At 40.4% G+C, this 16,983-nt stretch overlaps 1 protein-coding gene across 2 annotated transcripts in view; it reads left to right on the top strand.

Moving 5' to 3' along the window:
* The window catches only part of CHCHD3 (coiled-coil-helix-coiled-coil-helix domain containing 3), a 150,215-nt gene that overhangs the window by 12,594 nt on the left and 120,638 nt on the right, over positions 1-16,983 (top strand). For both annotated transcript variants that reach the window (XM_035566581.2, XM_035566582.2), the window contains exon 3: positions 13,466-13,550. In XM_035566581.2, the coding sequence (XP_035422474.1) occupies positions 13,466-13,550 (85 nt within the window). The remainder of the gene's footprint in view (positions 1-13,465; positions 13,551-16,983) is intronic.

The following is a 16,983-nucleotide window of genomic DNA, read 5'->3' on the forward strand; positions in this document are numbered from 1 at the left end:
ACTGCTGCTGTTCGCTGCACCCTTCTGTAGGGTCTTGGTTTTTCTTCCAGCTAACAACTTCCTCCATTAAAAAGCTATCAGCGGTGGAGGCGGTACATCAATTTAGAGACCAGTCATTTAGAAAAGTTTTTTCTTGTTGCTGTATCTCATTAACACTGACATTTTTCATAATGAGTAGATTATGACTGCAAGAATTTTACACATTTCAGCATTTTTTCCTTTGCGATCGTTTCTGAATAATCAAAATAGTTATAAATGTCATGGCTTTGTCTTTAATTTTCATTTCTTATTAGAAGCAGTGATGTGGTGCAAAATACTGGGCTGAGAATACCTCAGCTCCCACATCTCAGAATTAACAATACCATAGCTGTCTGACGGTTAAATATAAAGCCAGATTTGCTGAAGCTGGAGGAAGACACACTACAGTGCTTTGGAGGAAACTGGAAGGGAACTCAACAGAAACAAATCCTTGCTCCTGTGCACAACCTGGGCGTCCTCCGTACCTTTGCAGTGCATATACTTGAAGCATTAGCTATTTCTAATCTGGCTTCTCGTGCCCTCTCATTGATATTACATGAAATAAGTGTTCTGTCACTTTTTTGTTATTAAAACTTGTGTTTCAGACTATTCTTCAGACTAAACATGCTGCCGTGTGGGATGTAGGAAACCGGAAACGTTACCCTTGAGACCTAAGAAGGTACTTAAGAGGCTTGGTACTTCTACGCTTCCTTTTGTGAATCAGTGATTCTGATCTGTAGGACCTGGTTACAAACGCTGATTAAAGGTCCTTGTGCTTCGGATTTGGATTTAGATTCTTTCTAAATCCTAGTGATCTTCATCAGGTTCTAGCCTCCTCACACTAGTGATGAGACCGAGTGCTGTAGTTTGCATCTGAGCTGAATAAACAAATTCTGGAATTACTGTTTTCTTTACGCTGATACAAAACATCCTTGTATCAGCCTGTTGTAACTTGAATGAATCAACTGGAGATTAGGTTTGAGAGCACCACAACAGCTGTTAAAGATCCACTTATTTATCACTGCAGGCTTCTCTTTGTACCTAATTTTAAGTGAAGTGATTGCTTTCAGACTTTGTGCACAGTTTCAGCGCCCATGTCATTGATAAATAAAATCATGACTCGATGTGGAGATGGTTCCACTTTTTTTTTTTTCTGAGCAGTCAGCTTCTGGAAAATTTTCCTACTCTTTAAAGTTTAGTGATAAATGCTAGATTGCTTTAATTGCACAAAGCAGAAGTTTGGCATCTTGATTTATTTTTGCACGCAGCTCCAACCACTGAGAAATTAGGTTAACTGGGTCAGCAGATGTATTGATGAATGATATCTCTGGGTGAAATGCTTTTCCTTTTTTTTTTTTTTCTCCTCTCCTTTCATTAACCTTTACAGGGTAAAGACCTACTTTTTCTGCAGTGTGATTGCATTATGGCCTCTTATGTAACTTGTTTTTATCCTCTCTCTTTCCCACAATAACTTTCAAGGTTGTGAACCAGTTTTATCCAAACTTGACAGGTAAACTTCTTGAGGGTGATTAACTTCTGTGCATGTTTTCTGAGCATTTACAAATGGGTGACAAGTGGTATTGTCAGAGTGTTTCCTGATAAGATGTCCTGATCAGCGTTATATATCATAGATTGTCTTCACGCTGCTGAACAGATTTGCAAAATGAAGATAACTACTTCTCTTTCCCACAAGCAGCATGTTGTGACTTCCTTTATTTGACCGTTAAGCCTTTTGTTGTGCTTCTAGAAATTTCCTCAAGAGGACACGTTCAGGACAGATGCTTCTTAATGAGCGATGTTGATCTGTGGTACAGCTGCTACAATGAAGATCTCTCTTATCAGCAAGCAGCCATACCTCACAAATAGTCTTTTTCTTTCACTAGTTTAATTATAGATTTCCCCCTGAATCCCATATCCCTTTCCTTCCACCTTATCAGTGCTTTGAAATTTCTTTTTCCTTTATTCATCTTTTTTTCTTTTTTTTTTCTTTTTTTTTTAGAGGTCTTTAAAAACGTGTAGATGTAGAGCGTAATGACGTGGATTAATGGTGGGCATGGCAGTGCCAGGTTAAAGGCTACCAGATGATCTTAGAGGTCTTTTCCAACCTAACTGATTCTATGATACTGTGATCTTTCATCCTGCATCTTGCTGGACTTCTTCTCTTGCCCCTTCCCTTCAAAAGGACTAGTCTCGGTGGCTGGGAAGGGTAACTCTGCTGGGTTCACCGCTGTGGAACCCTGGCTAGAAAAATTCAGAGCATCACTGGCAAGAAAGGAAAGATGTTTCGATGCTAGGGATGTGCTTGGAGATGAGGCTCAGAGATGACACGGAACGGAGGCTTGCTGATTCATAATGAAAGGCAGAGCCAGGGAAATCCTGGGGAGTTGCAAGGCTGCAGAAAAGCCTCGGCATCAGTGAGCTGAATAAACAAATTTGTTTGTTTATTGCTTTTTTTTTTAAATTGGGGTTGGGAGAGCGTGGGTAAAGATGAAGGGGGAGGATCCTCCTTTTTGGAAGGCCACAGAGTCTGGTGCTGCTCTTGGTGTGCTCTCTGATGCTTGGCTGTCGCACACATTTGAAATTCAGAAGCTGACGGAACAAACTGGGTGCAGGAAGCTGCCGTTCTTCAAAACCAGCACTGGGGTGGGACAAACAAGCAGTTGCTTGCTCTGCTCTGTACCAAAATTCAAAGGTGCCTTGTTAAATTTGACGTCTGGTGGTAGCTTTAGGTAACAGTAGCTGCAAGTTAGTGATGGATGCTCTTATCAGTGTGATCGTATAAGTACAGGAGGGTCACTTGGAACCAGTTTTATGGCACTGCTTACCATGTGGCCCCTCGGAAGTCTGGTGGAATCTATGAATTATGACCTAATACAGGAGAGGAGGCCAAACTCTTCATTAACACTGCATCTGATGAGTCAATACAGGCGTGCTGATGGGCAGTCAGCGTGTGTGAAGCTTTGGACGAGCCACAGAATTCATCTTCTTGGTTCAAACAGTATGGTGACATTAGAGAAGGCAGGGTTATTGTGTATATAAGAGGAGTAGGACCTAAATCCACAAGAAGCCATGGCATCATTAATTTCGTTGCTCATGGAAAGGAAAATGCTGTGGGTTTTAAATTTTGCAAACCAAAGGGAATTTCCTTTGGCATTTGGAGCTGTGATTGTGCAGCCAGATTTGGAAATAGCGTAAGCAATAGCGAAGCGGTTGGAGGTCAGAAGGCTGGTGAAGCATCGTCGTCATGGAGTTGTATCCGCCAGCAAATATCGGTCTGTGGTTATCTTTCGTTTTGTTTGTTTGCCTCGTCCGCTTTCTCCTGATTGCTTGTTCAGATTGGTTTGGTTTGGAATCTCTTTGTGGCTGTTACAAAAAGCCAGACTATGTTACAGGGCGTGTTAAGATCATTGAAAGTTATCAATGCACGAGTATGAATGGAACACAAAAATACAGGGAACGTGTCAAGTTTAGGTTGGAAAGCTGAATGAATCTAAATTTATATCTTGCAGGCATTTATTTGAAGAAGAAAAATTTGGTTTCTTATTAATATATATAGTCACTTGTGCTGTGTATATGGGATGCACAACAACAGAAAATAACATTAGGCTTTCTTTATCCCCTTACGTATCCATGCTAACTCATCCTGTTCACTCACTAAAAGTCATCACTTAACCTTGTTTTGGCAGCAGTGCCCATTCCCAGCGCTTTCGTCCACATAGATATAAAAACAGGGACTCCCCTGCCCCACAAACAGCTGGCACGTGGACATTTGACAATAAAATCCCATACTTGGAGCTGCGGGGAACCTCTGTTCCACCAGCGGAGAGGAACGTGAAATATTCTCAACAGCAGGCTTTTTGTCTGAGTGATGAGCGGCTTTGTGAATCTTGTTGAGAGCTAGGGCAATCCAGAGCTGGAATTGGGGAAAATTGACTTTGCAGTGCCACGGATAGCGTGCAGTCACAGCTGGAGAGCCTTCCTAAAGGTGATGGCAGTAGATGGACTGAGCATCAAAATTCGCTATTTGTGTAGCCGTGTCGATACAGAGAGTCCTATTACGGAGAGCTGCCCTGTGCAATAGTCTAACTAATCCTTTGCAATTAGTGGTGGCTTCTAAATATAAAACTAAAGAATTGTTTTAGTTTAGAAACCTTTTTGACTGTTACACATTAGAAATAACTGATAGTGCTCTGTCCCAGGTACAGGTAGAAGTCGCTTACTGAAGTACACACAGTGAAATAATTTTTTAATAGCAGGTGTTTTATTTCCCCAGCCTGCCCAAGTGAGAATTCAGATGAGGCCGCCTATCACAGCTTCTATATCACGGACTTGATTGCATCTTATTACTTCTATGAAGTGAGATAGTTTTTTAAAATATAAGTTCATTTGACATTGTGCGGATTCTGTACCACTTAAACCATAATTTTCTAGTTTATTCTTTGTATGAAAACAGAAATTGTGGGTTCAGTTGTGCAAGTTTTGTAATATTAGAGTTATGTTCAGACAGCATTGAATTTTACTGAAGAGGATCAGAATATCTTCGAGACAAGGAATTTGTTATGTCAAAAGGATACATGTTTTTGCAAATAATTCAGAGTTTGTTTAGGAAAACTGTAAGCACAAACAACATCCGCTGACAGATTTTTTGGGGGTTCACTATACTGCATTGAAATTCTTGTAGCACATACATATATATACATATAGCACATACATATACATGTATACACACAGATATTCCTATATATATATATTTGAAATATCATGAAGTCTGATCGAAGAGCTGCAGCACCGCAGTTTTAACTGTGCTATAAGCACATCCGTCTGTTCTGCCATCACGATCATTGCCACTCAGTCTGAGCTGAGTTTGGGGAGAATTCAAGGAGTTTTCTGTGCGGTGTGAAACCCCAGGTGGAGAACCAGACACGCATCTCGTGGTGGAAGAGCTCTTGCTCCTGCTGCCCCGCCGGCAGTGAGCAGAAGGGTGCTGCGTGCGCAGGCTGCGCGCTGCCGCACGGTAGCCCGCTTTCCTGTGCTCAATTTCTCCTTTGTGTGTCGGTTGAAAGATCTAATTTTTGCCTCAGGATTTTGTGATTTTAAATTTCTGGCTTTCTGTGGTCTTGATACATCCATTTTTGATTTGATTTTTCACTTGGTTTATTAGAAAGCAACCCTCAACCTGTTGGAAGTAATGGAAATTTTCGTCTTTTTTTCCCCGTTACAGAATGCATCTCAGGAATGAGTTATTGTTAATTAAAGCTGTTAAGCACAGGCAGGTGGGGCCCAATTCAAAGAAATGTGAGGCAAAGCCTGGTAATCCCCCTCCCTCCTGTTTTTCCAATTCCCTTTATAGGTCCGTATTAATTCAGCGTTGGGATTCTCTGTTGAAGTTACAGCAGTAGTGGGATACTGAGAAGAGGATGTTCCAAATATAATATAACTAACTTTGCTTTCTTATTTCTAGCTCGTGTACCAGCTTATTGCTAACTTAAATTAGTATAAATTGATTGATATCCACATTTACATTGTAAAATAGATACTGTAATATATGCAAGAGCGCCTTCGGAAAGTAAAATATTAAATAATCTTAAATTATGCACACTTAATTGCATTGTTTTTGTATTTCATTATCCGATGAGCTTGCTTAAGTATCGCTGCGCATTACCAATATTTACCGGTTAATACCAAATCCTGTCCTTGGAGGCGCGCTGTGTGTTCATACCGAATCCGTGACTGCTGGAAGCGGCTGTAAATCTGAACTGAAGTGGAGGAGTCGCTCTCTGTGCTCCTAGTTAAAGTCGTGTGAGGCTGAGAATTTATGCGTAAGGATGCTGTTGGGGAAAAAAAAATCATAAAAGAAAAATCAGGTCAAGTGGTGACCGTACGCTGCTCCGTGGCTGATATTACGCGTTTCCTAAATGTTTTATTGAGGTCGCCCACCGAAGCGATGGCTCCTGCACCCTTCCCACCCCGGTTCTTGTTCCTGGCAGTTCACCTGGGCACACACCAGTGGCTTCCCAAGGGCCTCGCAGGCATTCCTTTGTTGGGGAGGAAACAGACACCCTGTTCTTTAAGGCAAATAATTTATTTCTGCAGGTTTTCTAGCCCTGGTGGAACGAAGGGATAGTTGTGTGTCGTCCCCCCCTCCCTGTGTAAGGCTAATTTGTACAATTATGGGGTTAAAGACTGGATATAGCAGTGTTGGAAAACCATTAATTTTTTAAGAAAGCGTCGTATGATGGGAATACTAATGCACTAACTGTTTACAGCACTGCCTTATTTCCTCTCGTGTGCTGCCACCGGCAAATCCAGGCTCTTGCAAAAATAATAATAATTAAACATACTTTTTTTTCTTTAAACATTGCCATTGTTGTACCACCAAATTTAAGCACACTAAATAGATTTGCTGCTGCTTTAATCAGCGTGGAAATCCTACAGGCTGGTTTTAAAACCAGCACTCTTTCTATTTTCTTTAGTGTGCAATGAATATCCGTATGGCTTTCTTAACAACTTACGTTTTTAGGAGTCCGAGATAAGAGTTCCTTGACAGCATCACTGACACCCAAACCAAGTGGAAGTGGATAATTTGGCCCCAATTTCACACTTGTAAGAAATGGACAGCTCCGATGGGCTGATGTTTCTGGGCACACACGGGCAGCGCGTGGAGGTGGAGCTGCCTCACACCAGTTCACGGGGGCTCTGCAACCTGGGTCAAAGCCCCCGAGACAACTTTGAGAGTGCCGGTAAAGGAAGCGATATTTTCTTATTGTTTAATTGCACAAGAAATCCAGTATGTACTCTTCTTTTTTTTGTCTGGTCCAGCAAAAATTGTTGTATGCTCCTCGAGTGCCTGCTTATGGCTCCCCTTTCGAAGTGGAGTCACAGATTAAATATTTCGTCTTTGCCGTTCAACTTAAATCCCTGCTGTTGATATCGAAGGTTTTTGTTTGGAATTTAGATATGGCCCAAACTGGTGTGTTTATTAAGTGGAAAGAATAATTTGAGGGTTTGTGCATAGTGTAATACTTGCACGTTATGAATTTGATGGGAGCGTGAGTGGGAAAATATTTTTTTAATTGTGAAGGACTCGTGACATATTTATAACCCCATATCTTGACTCTGTGAGCCTACCAGGTTGCTACTGCTCTGCTTCCTGATTCAATACTTCTCGCTGTTAGTGTGCAGTTAGGGATTTTCCTTGTGACATCTTCGTTAACTTCAGTGTCCGCAAAGCTGCGGTTGTCCTGCTGGTTCCCGAGGCAGACGATGGGGCTGGAGGGAGCCCCGAGGTGCGTGGCCCCAAGGGTTGGTGTTGCTACCGAGGGAATTGCCTCGTTGGGTCAGATCGATGGCTTGCAGGGCCCGATGCTCTCTCTGTTGTCAATACCAGATGCTAGAGGTAAATGCAAGAAGCTCTGTAGTAATTGGGGAATATTTTTTCTAGGGGAAAAAAGTCTTGCTGTCTGTGGCAGTGGTTGGTACGTGCATGTCCTCCCACTCCACTTCGTGTATTTTGTAGCCTGTGGTGCTCTTTAGTCTTTTCCCCCCCTTGATTTTACTTGCTTTTGGCTTCAAGAATCATAGAATGGTTGAGGAAAGCGGTGCCCGTGGTGCATTTCAAATAATCCAAATAAAATCTTCTAAATGCTGCCCTGTCAGCTTTGCTGTATGGATGTATTTTTTGTAAAAGCAAATATTCCTCTCTGTAAGGAGGCCACTCGAATGACCTGGAGGACACCTGTATGATTCCGTTCTGGGCTTTGAGAGCTTGCTCTCCGAAGGACGTCCTGTTCTCTGCCTAACTTTTTGTTTTTAGCAGAGCTGAATGAAACAACAGCAGATATGCTTACTTTCCTCTTTATGTAAATTCATTCTCTGAATATTGTTTAGCTAGGTACTGCCTAAAAAACGTTTGATTATATCAAACCTAAGTGTCTCTTCGTTAATAACTTAATGCACCTGCCCTTTCAAGAGGGATTGGTTAAGGTGCCTCCTGGTAAGTGCTGTTTCCATTAATGCTATTTGGCAATCCCAAGACTAATGAGCGGGCTTCCAGCTCTGCAGGCTCGAGGCTATTTCATTAATTTGTCCATACCTTATTTCTCGTTTCTCACGCTAAACCTTTTGAGGCTGCAGGTGTCTGCGTTACCTAGCGTATGTTGTTTTTAGCTTTGGGTGCTCCGTTGCCATCATTTTAGTAATTTGCTGAATGTTTTTTCGATAAAGCAGCTGCTTCAGAGTGACAACAAGTTCAGGATTTACATCTTGTGACTAGTGTGGACAGCAAGGGCAAAGAAAATTGGAGAAAATACGGTCAAAGTAGCTGAATTGCATGTATCCTTATGTGCCAACCTGCAGTAGATATAGGAGATATGGTGGTTGTTTTCTTCTCAAGAATTGTTGCTGTCACAAAGGTCTTGGCTTTGCATCCATCCTGCTGGTGTTTGGCTTTTGTGTGTTCCACGATGAAGCACGGGTTGCATCTCTGAAACCTCCACGGCTGTTGGTGACTGCTGAAGCTCTCCCGTACCCCTAATTCCTCGGTCCTCATTGCTTCCTCCCCTGATTATTCAAAGTCTTTTGGACCCTGGAAAACATATCAGCTGTATGCTTTCTTTTTCATCTGATTCTGAAGGATCAATACTGAGGGTTAATTAAATGGCTTTGCATGCTCTTTTAAATTTTTTTTTTTTTTAAGCAATTGCGTTAGTATTTATGGTGTGGATTACAAAAAACAGTTTCTGTATATGAATGGTTTCCCAAACCATTTATATAGGTTTTGTGGCCTTAAAAAAAAAAAAAAAAAATACAAAAAATCTGAGTGTCTTCCTTGCCTGGAAAGGCATTGAAATACAGCAGTGTGGAGGATGCTGTCACACTTGTGTAACTGCTGATCTGATCTGTGCTCTTTTCAAACTAAAACGCTGTTCCAGCGCAATGTGCCCTCACACCCTTTCCCTCCTGTTGTCTCCGTACCCATCTGAAGGTACGAAGTCAACTGGAACAATCTGATAGAAAATGTGAGCAACTGTGCCACAGCTTTTGTGTTGGAAGTTGCCTCCACTTCCCATTGGGCTTGCCTAGAGATTTTGGCCATTAGATAGGTATTGGATGTAATTTGTGGTTTCTTCAGATTTCTTAAAGCTTTGCTTAAAATGTTAAAGAAGCTGAATGTGTGTGGGGGGGTGTTACTTACCCAAATATACATGTATGTCTTTGGAGTAAATGGAAATGGTTTAAATAAAAACTGGTTAACTTACCTGTACCTGTATTAAAGTTACATTTTCTACAAGAAGGGTGGAAAATGCCTTGTGCATTTGTGCTGTAACATTAGACATAAATATCCATATCTTGTATCTTTCAAACCTTTCCAGAAAAGTAGGTGGATGCGGGGGAAAGGTCACGTTCCTCCTCCTGCCGGCCATCCAAATGGCAGTGTCCTTGTCCGCTGACGCTCAGGGCTTGGTCTGTCAAGCTCCAGGCAAGAGCTTTGGGTATTTTTTTATTTTATTTTTTTAAACAGGTATTCTCTGTCTGTGGTGGCATTAAAGGAACAGTTTGGTCGGTCCTTTAAGCAGCGTGTGACCTGCTGCTAGAGCCGGAGCTAGGTGTGAGCGGGGTAATGAGCCCATTGGCAGTGCAGCCGGTGGCCCTCGATTTCCATTCTCCTGCAGAGAATGCTGCTTAGCAGACACCTATCAGCGTGCAGGTGCTAAGAGGACGGAGTTATTTCTGGCTACAGCGCTGTGGCTTTTGGAGTGCAGTTGCCATTACTGACCATCTATCTAAATTGTCTTGTGATGTGAACTGTGCATTAACGCATTCAGACTTGGGGAAAGGTAGAGCTGCATTTTATGCTCTAAGAAAGCACTGGGGTGCAAGTGTGGCCTTCCTCAGTGCAGTTGTCTGAAAATCTTCCAAGTTTCTCTGCTCTGGGATGCACTTCAAATGAGCTTGACGCTGATTTACAGGATCCTGAAGAACTTTAAAAATCCTTAGAGGGGTTGTGGGAACGGCTAAGTAATGTTTGGCAGCTGCCGTGTGCTTATTGTTTCCCGATCGCGCTTATTTCTGCAGTCATCCACCCACCAGGTTCTGGTACTCTCTAGTAGTTTAATTGTCCGCTGTTTTTAACGCCCTGTTGTCTGAGCAGAGTTTGTCATCACAGGGAAATGCTATTGAGTTTTACCTAGAACAGTTCCATTTTTTTCCGATCCTCTTTCTAATAAATTAACTTTCCTAATTTTAAATGCTTCTTCCCCCAGAACAAACCCCTCCTACTTATAGAACTGCAATTTTTTACTGAAACATCATAAACTTCCCATCTGGGAGCTACCTAATTATATCCTACAATAATTCTATTGAATGATCTATAGCTCCACTTGTATTCCCTATTAGTATCTGCCTGATCGATGCCTAACCTAATCGATTGTTAAGGTCAAACGTCTTTATTGGCTGATGCCTGAATCTCTTCTTATTATGACTTAAAAGACCATTCTCTGCGCTGTTAAACTTCTTGTATTTGTTTTTGCACGGCAGAATAATAAAACTCAAGGTAGAGCTGCTGGTGAACAATATCCTTACGCAACATTTCGTCTGTTCTCAGGTGCAGTATTAAAAGGACGTGAAATATTGAGGTGTCTGGGTTGAACAGAATGGCAGTAAGAAACACTTGATCATGGCTTTTCAGATTTGTGCTGTGAATAAGGTAGCTGTGATGTGAAATAAATTCCTTGCTTTTACGACAGCTTAATCGTTTCTAAGTGTACAAATGCAGAACCTTAACTGCTTTCATTTTGGCTTATGATGCTTACTGAGGTGTGGGGGAGATTAATGTGTGCTGCCGCACAAAGCCGGGATCCTTGTGCTTGCCTGGTATTTTGCTAAACTTTTTGTCTCCTTTGACAAGGGAGTTGACTGTGGCTATCTGATCCTTGTTTGGGAACATACAGGTGTGATACAACAGCTCGGTGTCTGTGCAAACGGAGGGTGTGGGCAAATCCTCGTGTAGCCTCGGATCCGAAAATGGTGGAAGAGTGATGGCAGTAAGAAGAGAATCCCAATAAATGAGTACTTGCTTTTTTCCTCCGGGGTTTGTGGTAGCAGTCTGTTAGAAGATCCGTGTTTACCTCTGGATTTTCACGCATGCAAGTCTGATTGCAGACTGGCTTCTCACTTGCCGCTCACAAGTGTCCCCTCACCCTTTCCCAGTGCAGCTCCCTCCTCCGAGCATGTGCTGCGTCTGGCAGGGTGGCTGTCGATTCGTCCTGCTTTCCTTAAGATGCCTCTAACTGAATTAGTTGCCCAAGATTCCCTTACAGCCGATGGAGCCGCTTCGTTCATTCATAAAGCTCGCTGTTATAAAAGTCTACTTTAGATGGGAAGAATTGCACGCCAGGCTCTATTTAAAGGGAAGGGGCTAATGATGCTGGGTGGGTAATGTTTGCAGATAAAGCCAGCTCCTGGGGACCAGGTCACTGAGATACGTGGCTGTTTGTCATTGGCTTTTTTTTGTGCGTCTCCTTGTTTTATGAAATAGGATCGCTGCCGAATGCGAAATGATTAGCTGGCCCCACAGAGGGGATACAGGAGTGGGAGACTGCCCCGCTTTGTGGTGTGGTCATTAGGCACCTTCTAAAGCACTTCTTTAGATGAAAAGTTGTCCCCCCCCCCCAAAAACCCAACAGCGAAGTTGTCTCTGTGAAATGAGGCACCAGCTTGGTGATGGGGGCACTGGAGCATTTATGGCACAGGGGCTCAAACCTGCCCATCCCAGGAGGTTAAAATCCCGGTGTTCCACTTCTGGGCAAGAGCTTTAAGCTTGCAATGGAAGAGGAGAGGCAGTCTCATTCTCCTTGGCCCCACTTTCTGGCTGCTGACAACTGAATGCCACCTCGGTGCCCAAACAATACAAATGCAACCTGTAAGCGGAGTGCTTTGCTAACTGCTTGCTGTCTCGCTGCTCGTCTTACGCTGTCTTAAAATGCAGTTGCTGTTTTTTCCGTACCAAAACAAGTGGTTTTGTTCCTGCTTCTAAGGGCAGATGAAAGGGTTGTATTACTTTTGTGAGTTTAACATCTATACCCAGCGAAATGATGGGCATTTTGGTGTGAGATTGCCTGTCCTGTAGCTCTGTGGTTCCATGAGTGGGATTGGAGCCAGATGCTTTGCAGAAATAATGAAGTTATCCTTGTGCCTGTACCGGAATACAAGAGGATGGCAGAGTTAGAGGTGTAGGTGACCTGGTATTCCGGAGATTTAAGATTAAGGTTTATATTGGTAAGAAACCTGGATACAATTTGATTTCTAATCTTGTTCTACAGCTCTACTGTATAGGAGCAGAACAAAACAACTACAGAAGTCACTCTTATTTAATGCTACAAGTTGACATTTTACGCAAAGTTAGCAGCTGTTCTACTAAAGTTTGTGTAACTTTTACCAATCAAACACAGTTTCCCAAAATGGATGATATAGTTCTTTATTAGTGAGTAACTGGGATTTTGTCTGTTTTATTTCTGCTAGGTGTGTGTCAGATTGCGTTTGGATGGAGATAAAATGTAGGAAACCATTTCCGAAGTGTGCATTTGTGTTTTTTTTTTTTGTTTGTCTTGGCTGCCACAACCTTTTGGTGTGGTTTCATCTGGAAGTCCAGTGAAACTTGCATGACTGAGAGCTTAAATATCGAAGAGTTACGTGTTCGTAAACAAAATCCTCATGGAAGGCTTTTGGTAGTCTTAGGTATCTTTCAAGCTTCTAAAACTTGGTGGATCTCCTTTCTACCTTTCTACCTTTGCGTGGGAAAGTTTATTCATAGACTTGAAGAAGTTGCTTACCTGCTTAAGTCAGTTCTTAACCAGCCTTCTAACTAATTCATCTGATGGAGTCTAAATGAAGAAAATGTATTTTCCGTGTCTGCCAGCTTAGACGAAATTAGGAGAAATTTAGGTAAAAGCTTTTTCCAACAATAGGAACTAAAATATCAATATCTAGGATGTTGTAAATGCTCTGTTGGGTAGAATATGCATGTGAAAATACTTGATTCATTACATGGGAAGATGTTTCCCTGGTTCCGTATGAATAAAAGCCATCGGTTTGATTTTACTCTTTAGGTCTAAGATTTTTTAGTTACCCCAGATTTTACTTTATAGCAGCATATTTCTTAAGAAAAATGTATTTAATTTAACATTTACTGTATGGTCCTGTATGTTTTTTTTAAATTTTCAGAAGGTACTGTTAATTGAAATGTTGTTTAATAAGGGTAATTTTTAAAAGCTTTCTAGTGTTGTATATTAAAATTTGAAAGGTGGTTAAACCACAAGAAAATGCTCTAACTGCTTTGTAGGAGAAAAAGAAAATAAATAAAATGGTGCACTGTATTCTGCTGTTGTTTCTGTAAGTAGGAATATATTGTGTTCTGTTAACACTTCATTTAATTTTCTTTTAATTGTAGTTAATGATGAAGAACTAAAGAAAAGAATAGCTGAAGAGTTGGCGTTAGAACGAGCCAGGAGAGACTCGGAAGCTCAAAAGAGAAGGTTTGTTTGTTAATAACAGTATTTAAAGCAAACATGTACTTAAAGCTTTTATGACTGCTCTTTATCTGTTTATTATAAGCAGTTGAATTCTGTGCCTCAGGACAAAATGGTTGAGAAGACCTGTAGGCTATATTGCTAATTTTGATAGTAAATATATGTTAAAATCAACATATTTTAAAAATATATGTTAAAATAACTGAAATTCCCCTGTAAAAGCTGATATAAAATGCTGATCTGAATCCCTTTTGGCCTTATGAACTGGACTTTTTTCTTCCCCAGTCTTTTAAGCTCAATTTTCATTGATTTCTCTTGAGTCCAAAAAGTCACTTTGCTATGTAGAGATAGAAATAGCTCGGGAGCGTTGTAGAGGTGGGTCACTTACAACCCCTCTGTTTTATCAAAAGGTAAATTTTAACAGCAGTAGAAATAGTAATTCCTGTTATATCTGTGCATTTTAGATATTTCTCTGTGCTGCAGTGTTTTCAACCGCTTTAATACTCAATATTGCTTAGTGCTTTGAAGATACAAAGTGCGGTAATAAAACAGTTTATTAGCAGAAAACCTTTTTGGTATCGTTCTTGTATATCAATACTTTTTTTATGCGTGTTTTTTCAGAGCGTAGTTATTGCGAAAGAGTCGTGCAGAATGCAGCTGCAGAGCTCGGATGCAGCATTTTAAAAATATTCTCTGTGACGTTAAACGTGGTACTGTGTTAACATTGGCAATTACAAAGTTCCTGTTTGAATTTGACATCCTTTGGCTGGACAGTGAACTTGGTGGACTGGTGTGATAATTCATACTTTCTTTTAGCACTTTTCCTATAAAGGTAATATAACACGTAGGATATAAATATTAACCTACGCATTGGCCTGCCCTCTGAGAACGGGAAGAAAGGCTCATTATGATGGATTTTAAAAATTAGAATGTAATTAGTGCTGTTTAAACTGTCTGCATGTAGATTAGTTGTTTCCTACACATCATTATATTATTATTTAATTGTGTTAGGTTGATGGAGTATATAATAAATAGGACTATATAAACGTCCCAGAAAATGAGTCAGGCTTTTTTAAAATCAGCAATAAAGGAAATCAATGGAATAGTGAAATCTCTCCTCTTTTGAACTGGGCTTTGACAGGGAAACTTGTGTTGTATCCGAACTGAGTGTCAACTGCTCAGATTTCATCTAAACACGTTTACAGTGTGGAATTATTTGTTTTGTAACTTCACTGTTTTGTCACTTGACACTAAATTTAAATTAATAATTCCATAATTTGGTTTTCATTGGATGTGCGTTGGTCTACAAAAGGAAGGAAGCAGGTTGACTTGTTATATACCTGATCTTCTATTTTGTTGTGACTTTGTTGGCTAAGGAAGATGTTACATATGAAAAGGATCGTGTAAAATCTTCCTGTTGTCCTAAAATTAGTTTGAAGAATCTGTGCTTTTGAAATACAAACTATCAAAATAAATTTAAAATAAAAATACCAACAATAAAATGACAAAAAGTCTTGTTAGCAGCTTTTAAATCATTTCTAGTTTTGATTTTTAGAAATAACTTTACTTTCTACACAGTATACATAATTAAAAATATGCTTTAGCTGAAACGTAGAGGCTCTTTTTATGTTGGATAAAACAGTTTTAAAAGACGCAGGTGTTTACTTACCTATTACTTGGTGTTTTAAAGGTTGAATTCTGTTTGAGGTTTGTGTTTTAAAAGCATTTGAGAAGCATTGCAGCTCCTGCAGACCGTGTTGTTCTGAGAAGGAAGCGAGTGCTGCTCTGTCGACCACTTTAAGAACAGATTTATGTTTTTCAGGATCAGAAATATACCTACCCCTCCTGTTTTCTTCCAGTTCAGAAAGCAGTCTCTCCGTAATTCAGGCGCATGAGGAATGTCTGTGCAATGTTCCTCTTAAAGTCAGGATCCATGCTTTTAGGCCTGCAATTTTCTGTACACCTTCATGTCTCAGTCTTGTGGACGCTCATGTACTTTTAGAGTCAGTATAATTTGTCATCATTACTGGACTTCAGTTTTGAAGCAAACACTTAAGAGCTAGGTGCATGTTGTTCGGGTGTGATGTTTTGTATCTTGCGTGTCTGCCCAATGCAGAGTACTCTAGGTAATATAAACGAGACAAGGTAAAAAGACTACTTTAAATTGTAGTTACTTGTTGAAAGCGTGCAAGCATATTGATGCAGTGTTGGAAAACAGAACAAAATCCAAGTTCTCAGCTATACTGTGCTTAAAACATGTATCAGAATAAAGCTATTAACAGAGAACAGTTGATAACATTTATATGTCAATAGTTACACATGAAAAAAGGAAGTAAACGTAGGTTCCATAACCTATATGGAGGATGCAGTGTACAAATGCATCGGTGTTGTTTAAGGCTGGCTGGACTGGGGAGTGGCGGTGTCCCATATCTGTGTTGATAGCATCTTGTAGAACTGTAATTCACAAGCTCTCTGGGTTTGTATTTCAGGCCCTTTGATAGGGAAATGAGGATAATGAAGTCTGACCCTTGAACCTTGACAAGAGATTTGTAACTTTTATCTAGGGAAAACCAAGTCAGAGTGCTCTACTTGTAGTTGAAGACTAGACCTTGCACTTCTGATCTGTTAAAAATGCGATTTGCTGACCTACTGCTTTTCTTTGTTGACTGTCTTTTAAATCCCTTACTGATGATATGTGACACTGAGATCCATAATTAAAGCTTCTGTGGTTCTGCATCCATTTATGATTTTTTTTTACCAAAGATGGTGCGTTTTGAATGTTTGTTTTCATTCCTTTCTTGAAAACATTTTTTCTTATCTTTAAGTGTAAAGACATTTAAGCGTAAATATATGAAACTTGCAACTGTTTGTCGTCTGATTGCAACTGCCTAATGGCTAATTTCAGTACTGTTTGTATGCAGAGTATGACCACGTTTTGATCTGATTGCAAAGTATGTTCTTCTCATTTAAGGGAGAATTTTGTAACTTTAACTTTCTTTATAATTTATTTATTCACACACACATATATAGTAAGAGTACTTCAGCTCTACTTTATAAAGTTAAGATCTGTCCTTATTTCTGGGATTAGAACCGAAGGCTGACTGTTCAGCTTGCATTATTGGTGGCATTAAAATACATTCATAATACATCAATTCCACAGTTCTTGTTCAAGGGGACTTTGAATACTAATAATTTAGACCCAACTTTAGACTATGTGCCTAAATGGCATGCCCACTGGTCTTTCAGGTATTTGAGAATGCTGCTTCGTCTTTTTAATCTCTTTTGTGTGTGATTGAATATGGTTATAAACCTGTATGCTTCTTTGCTAGGGATATGGAGCTTGCTGAAACCTTTGGCTCTGTGAGAATCGGATGAAAACCAGGAGGCTCCTTAGGAACTTAAATTTCCCCACAAATAATGATGAATCTTTCCAGGATTT

The sequence above is a fragment of the Cygnus atratus genome, chromosome 1 (assembly GCF_013377495.2).
Source record: "Cygnus atratus isolate AKBS03 ecotype Queensland, Australia chromosome 1, CAtr_DNAZoo_HiC_assembly, whole genome shotgun sequence".
In the NCBI taxonomy this organism is placed as follows: domain Eukaryota; kingdom Metazoa; phylum Chordata; class Aves; order Anseriformes; family Anatidae; genus Cygnus; species Cygnus atratus.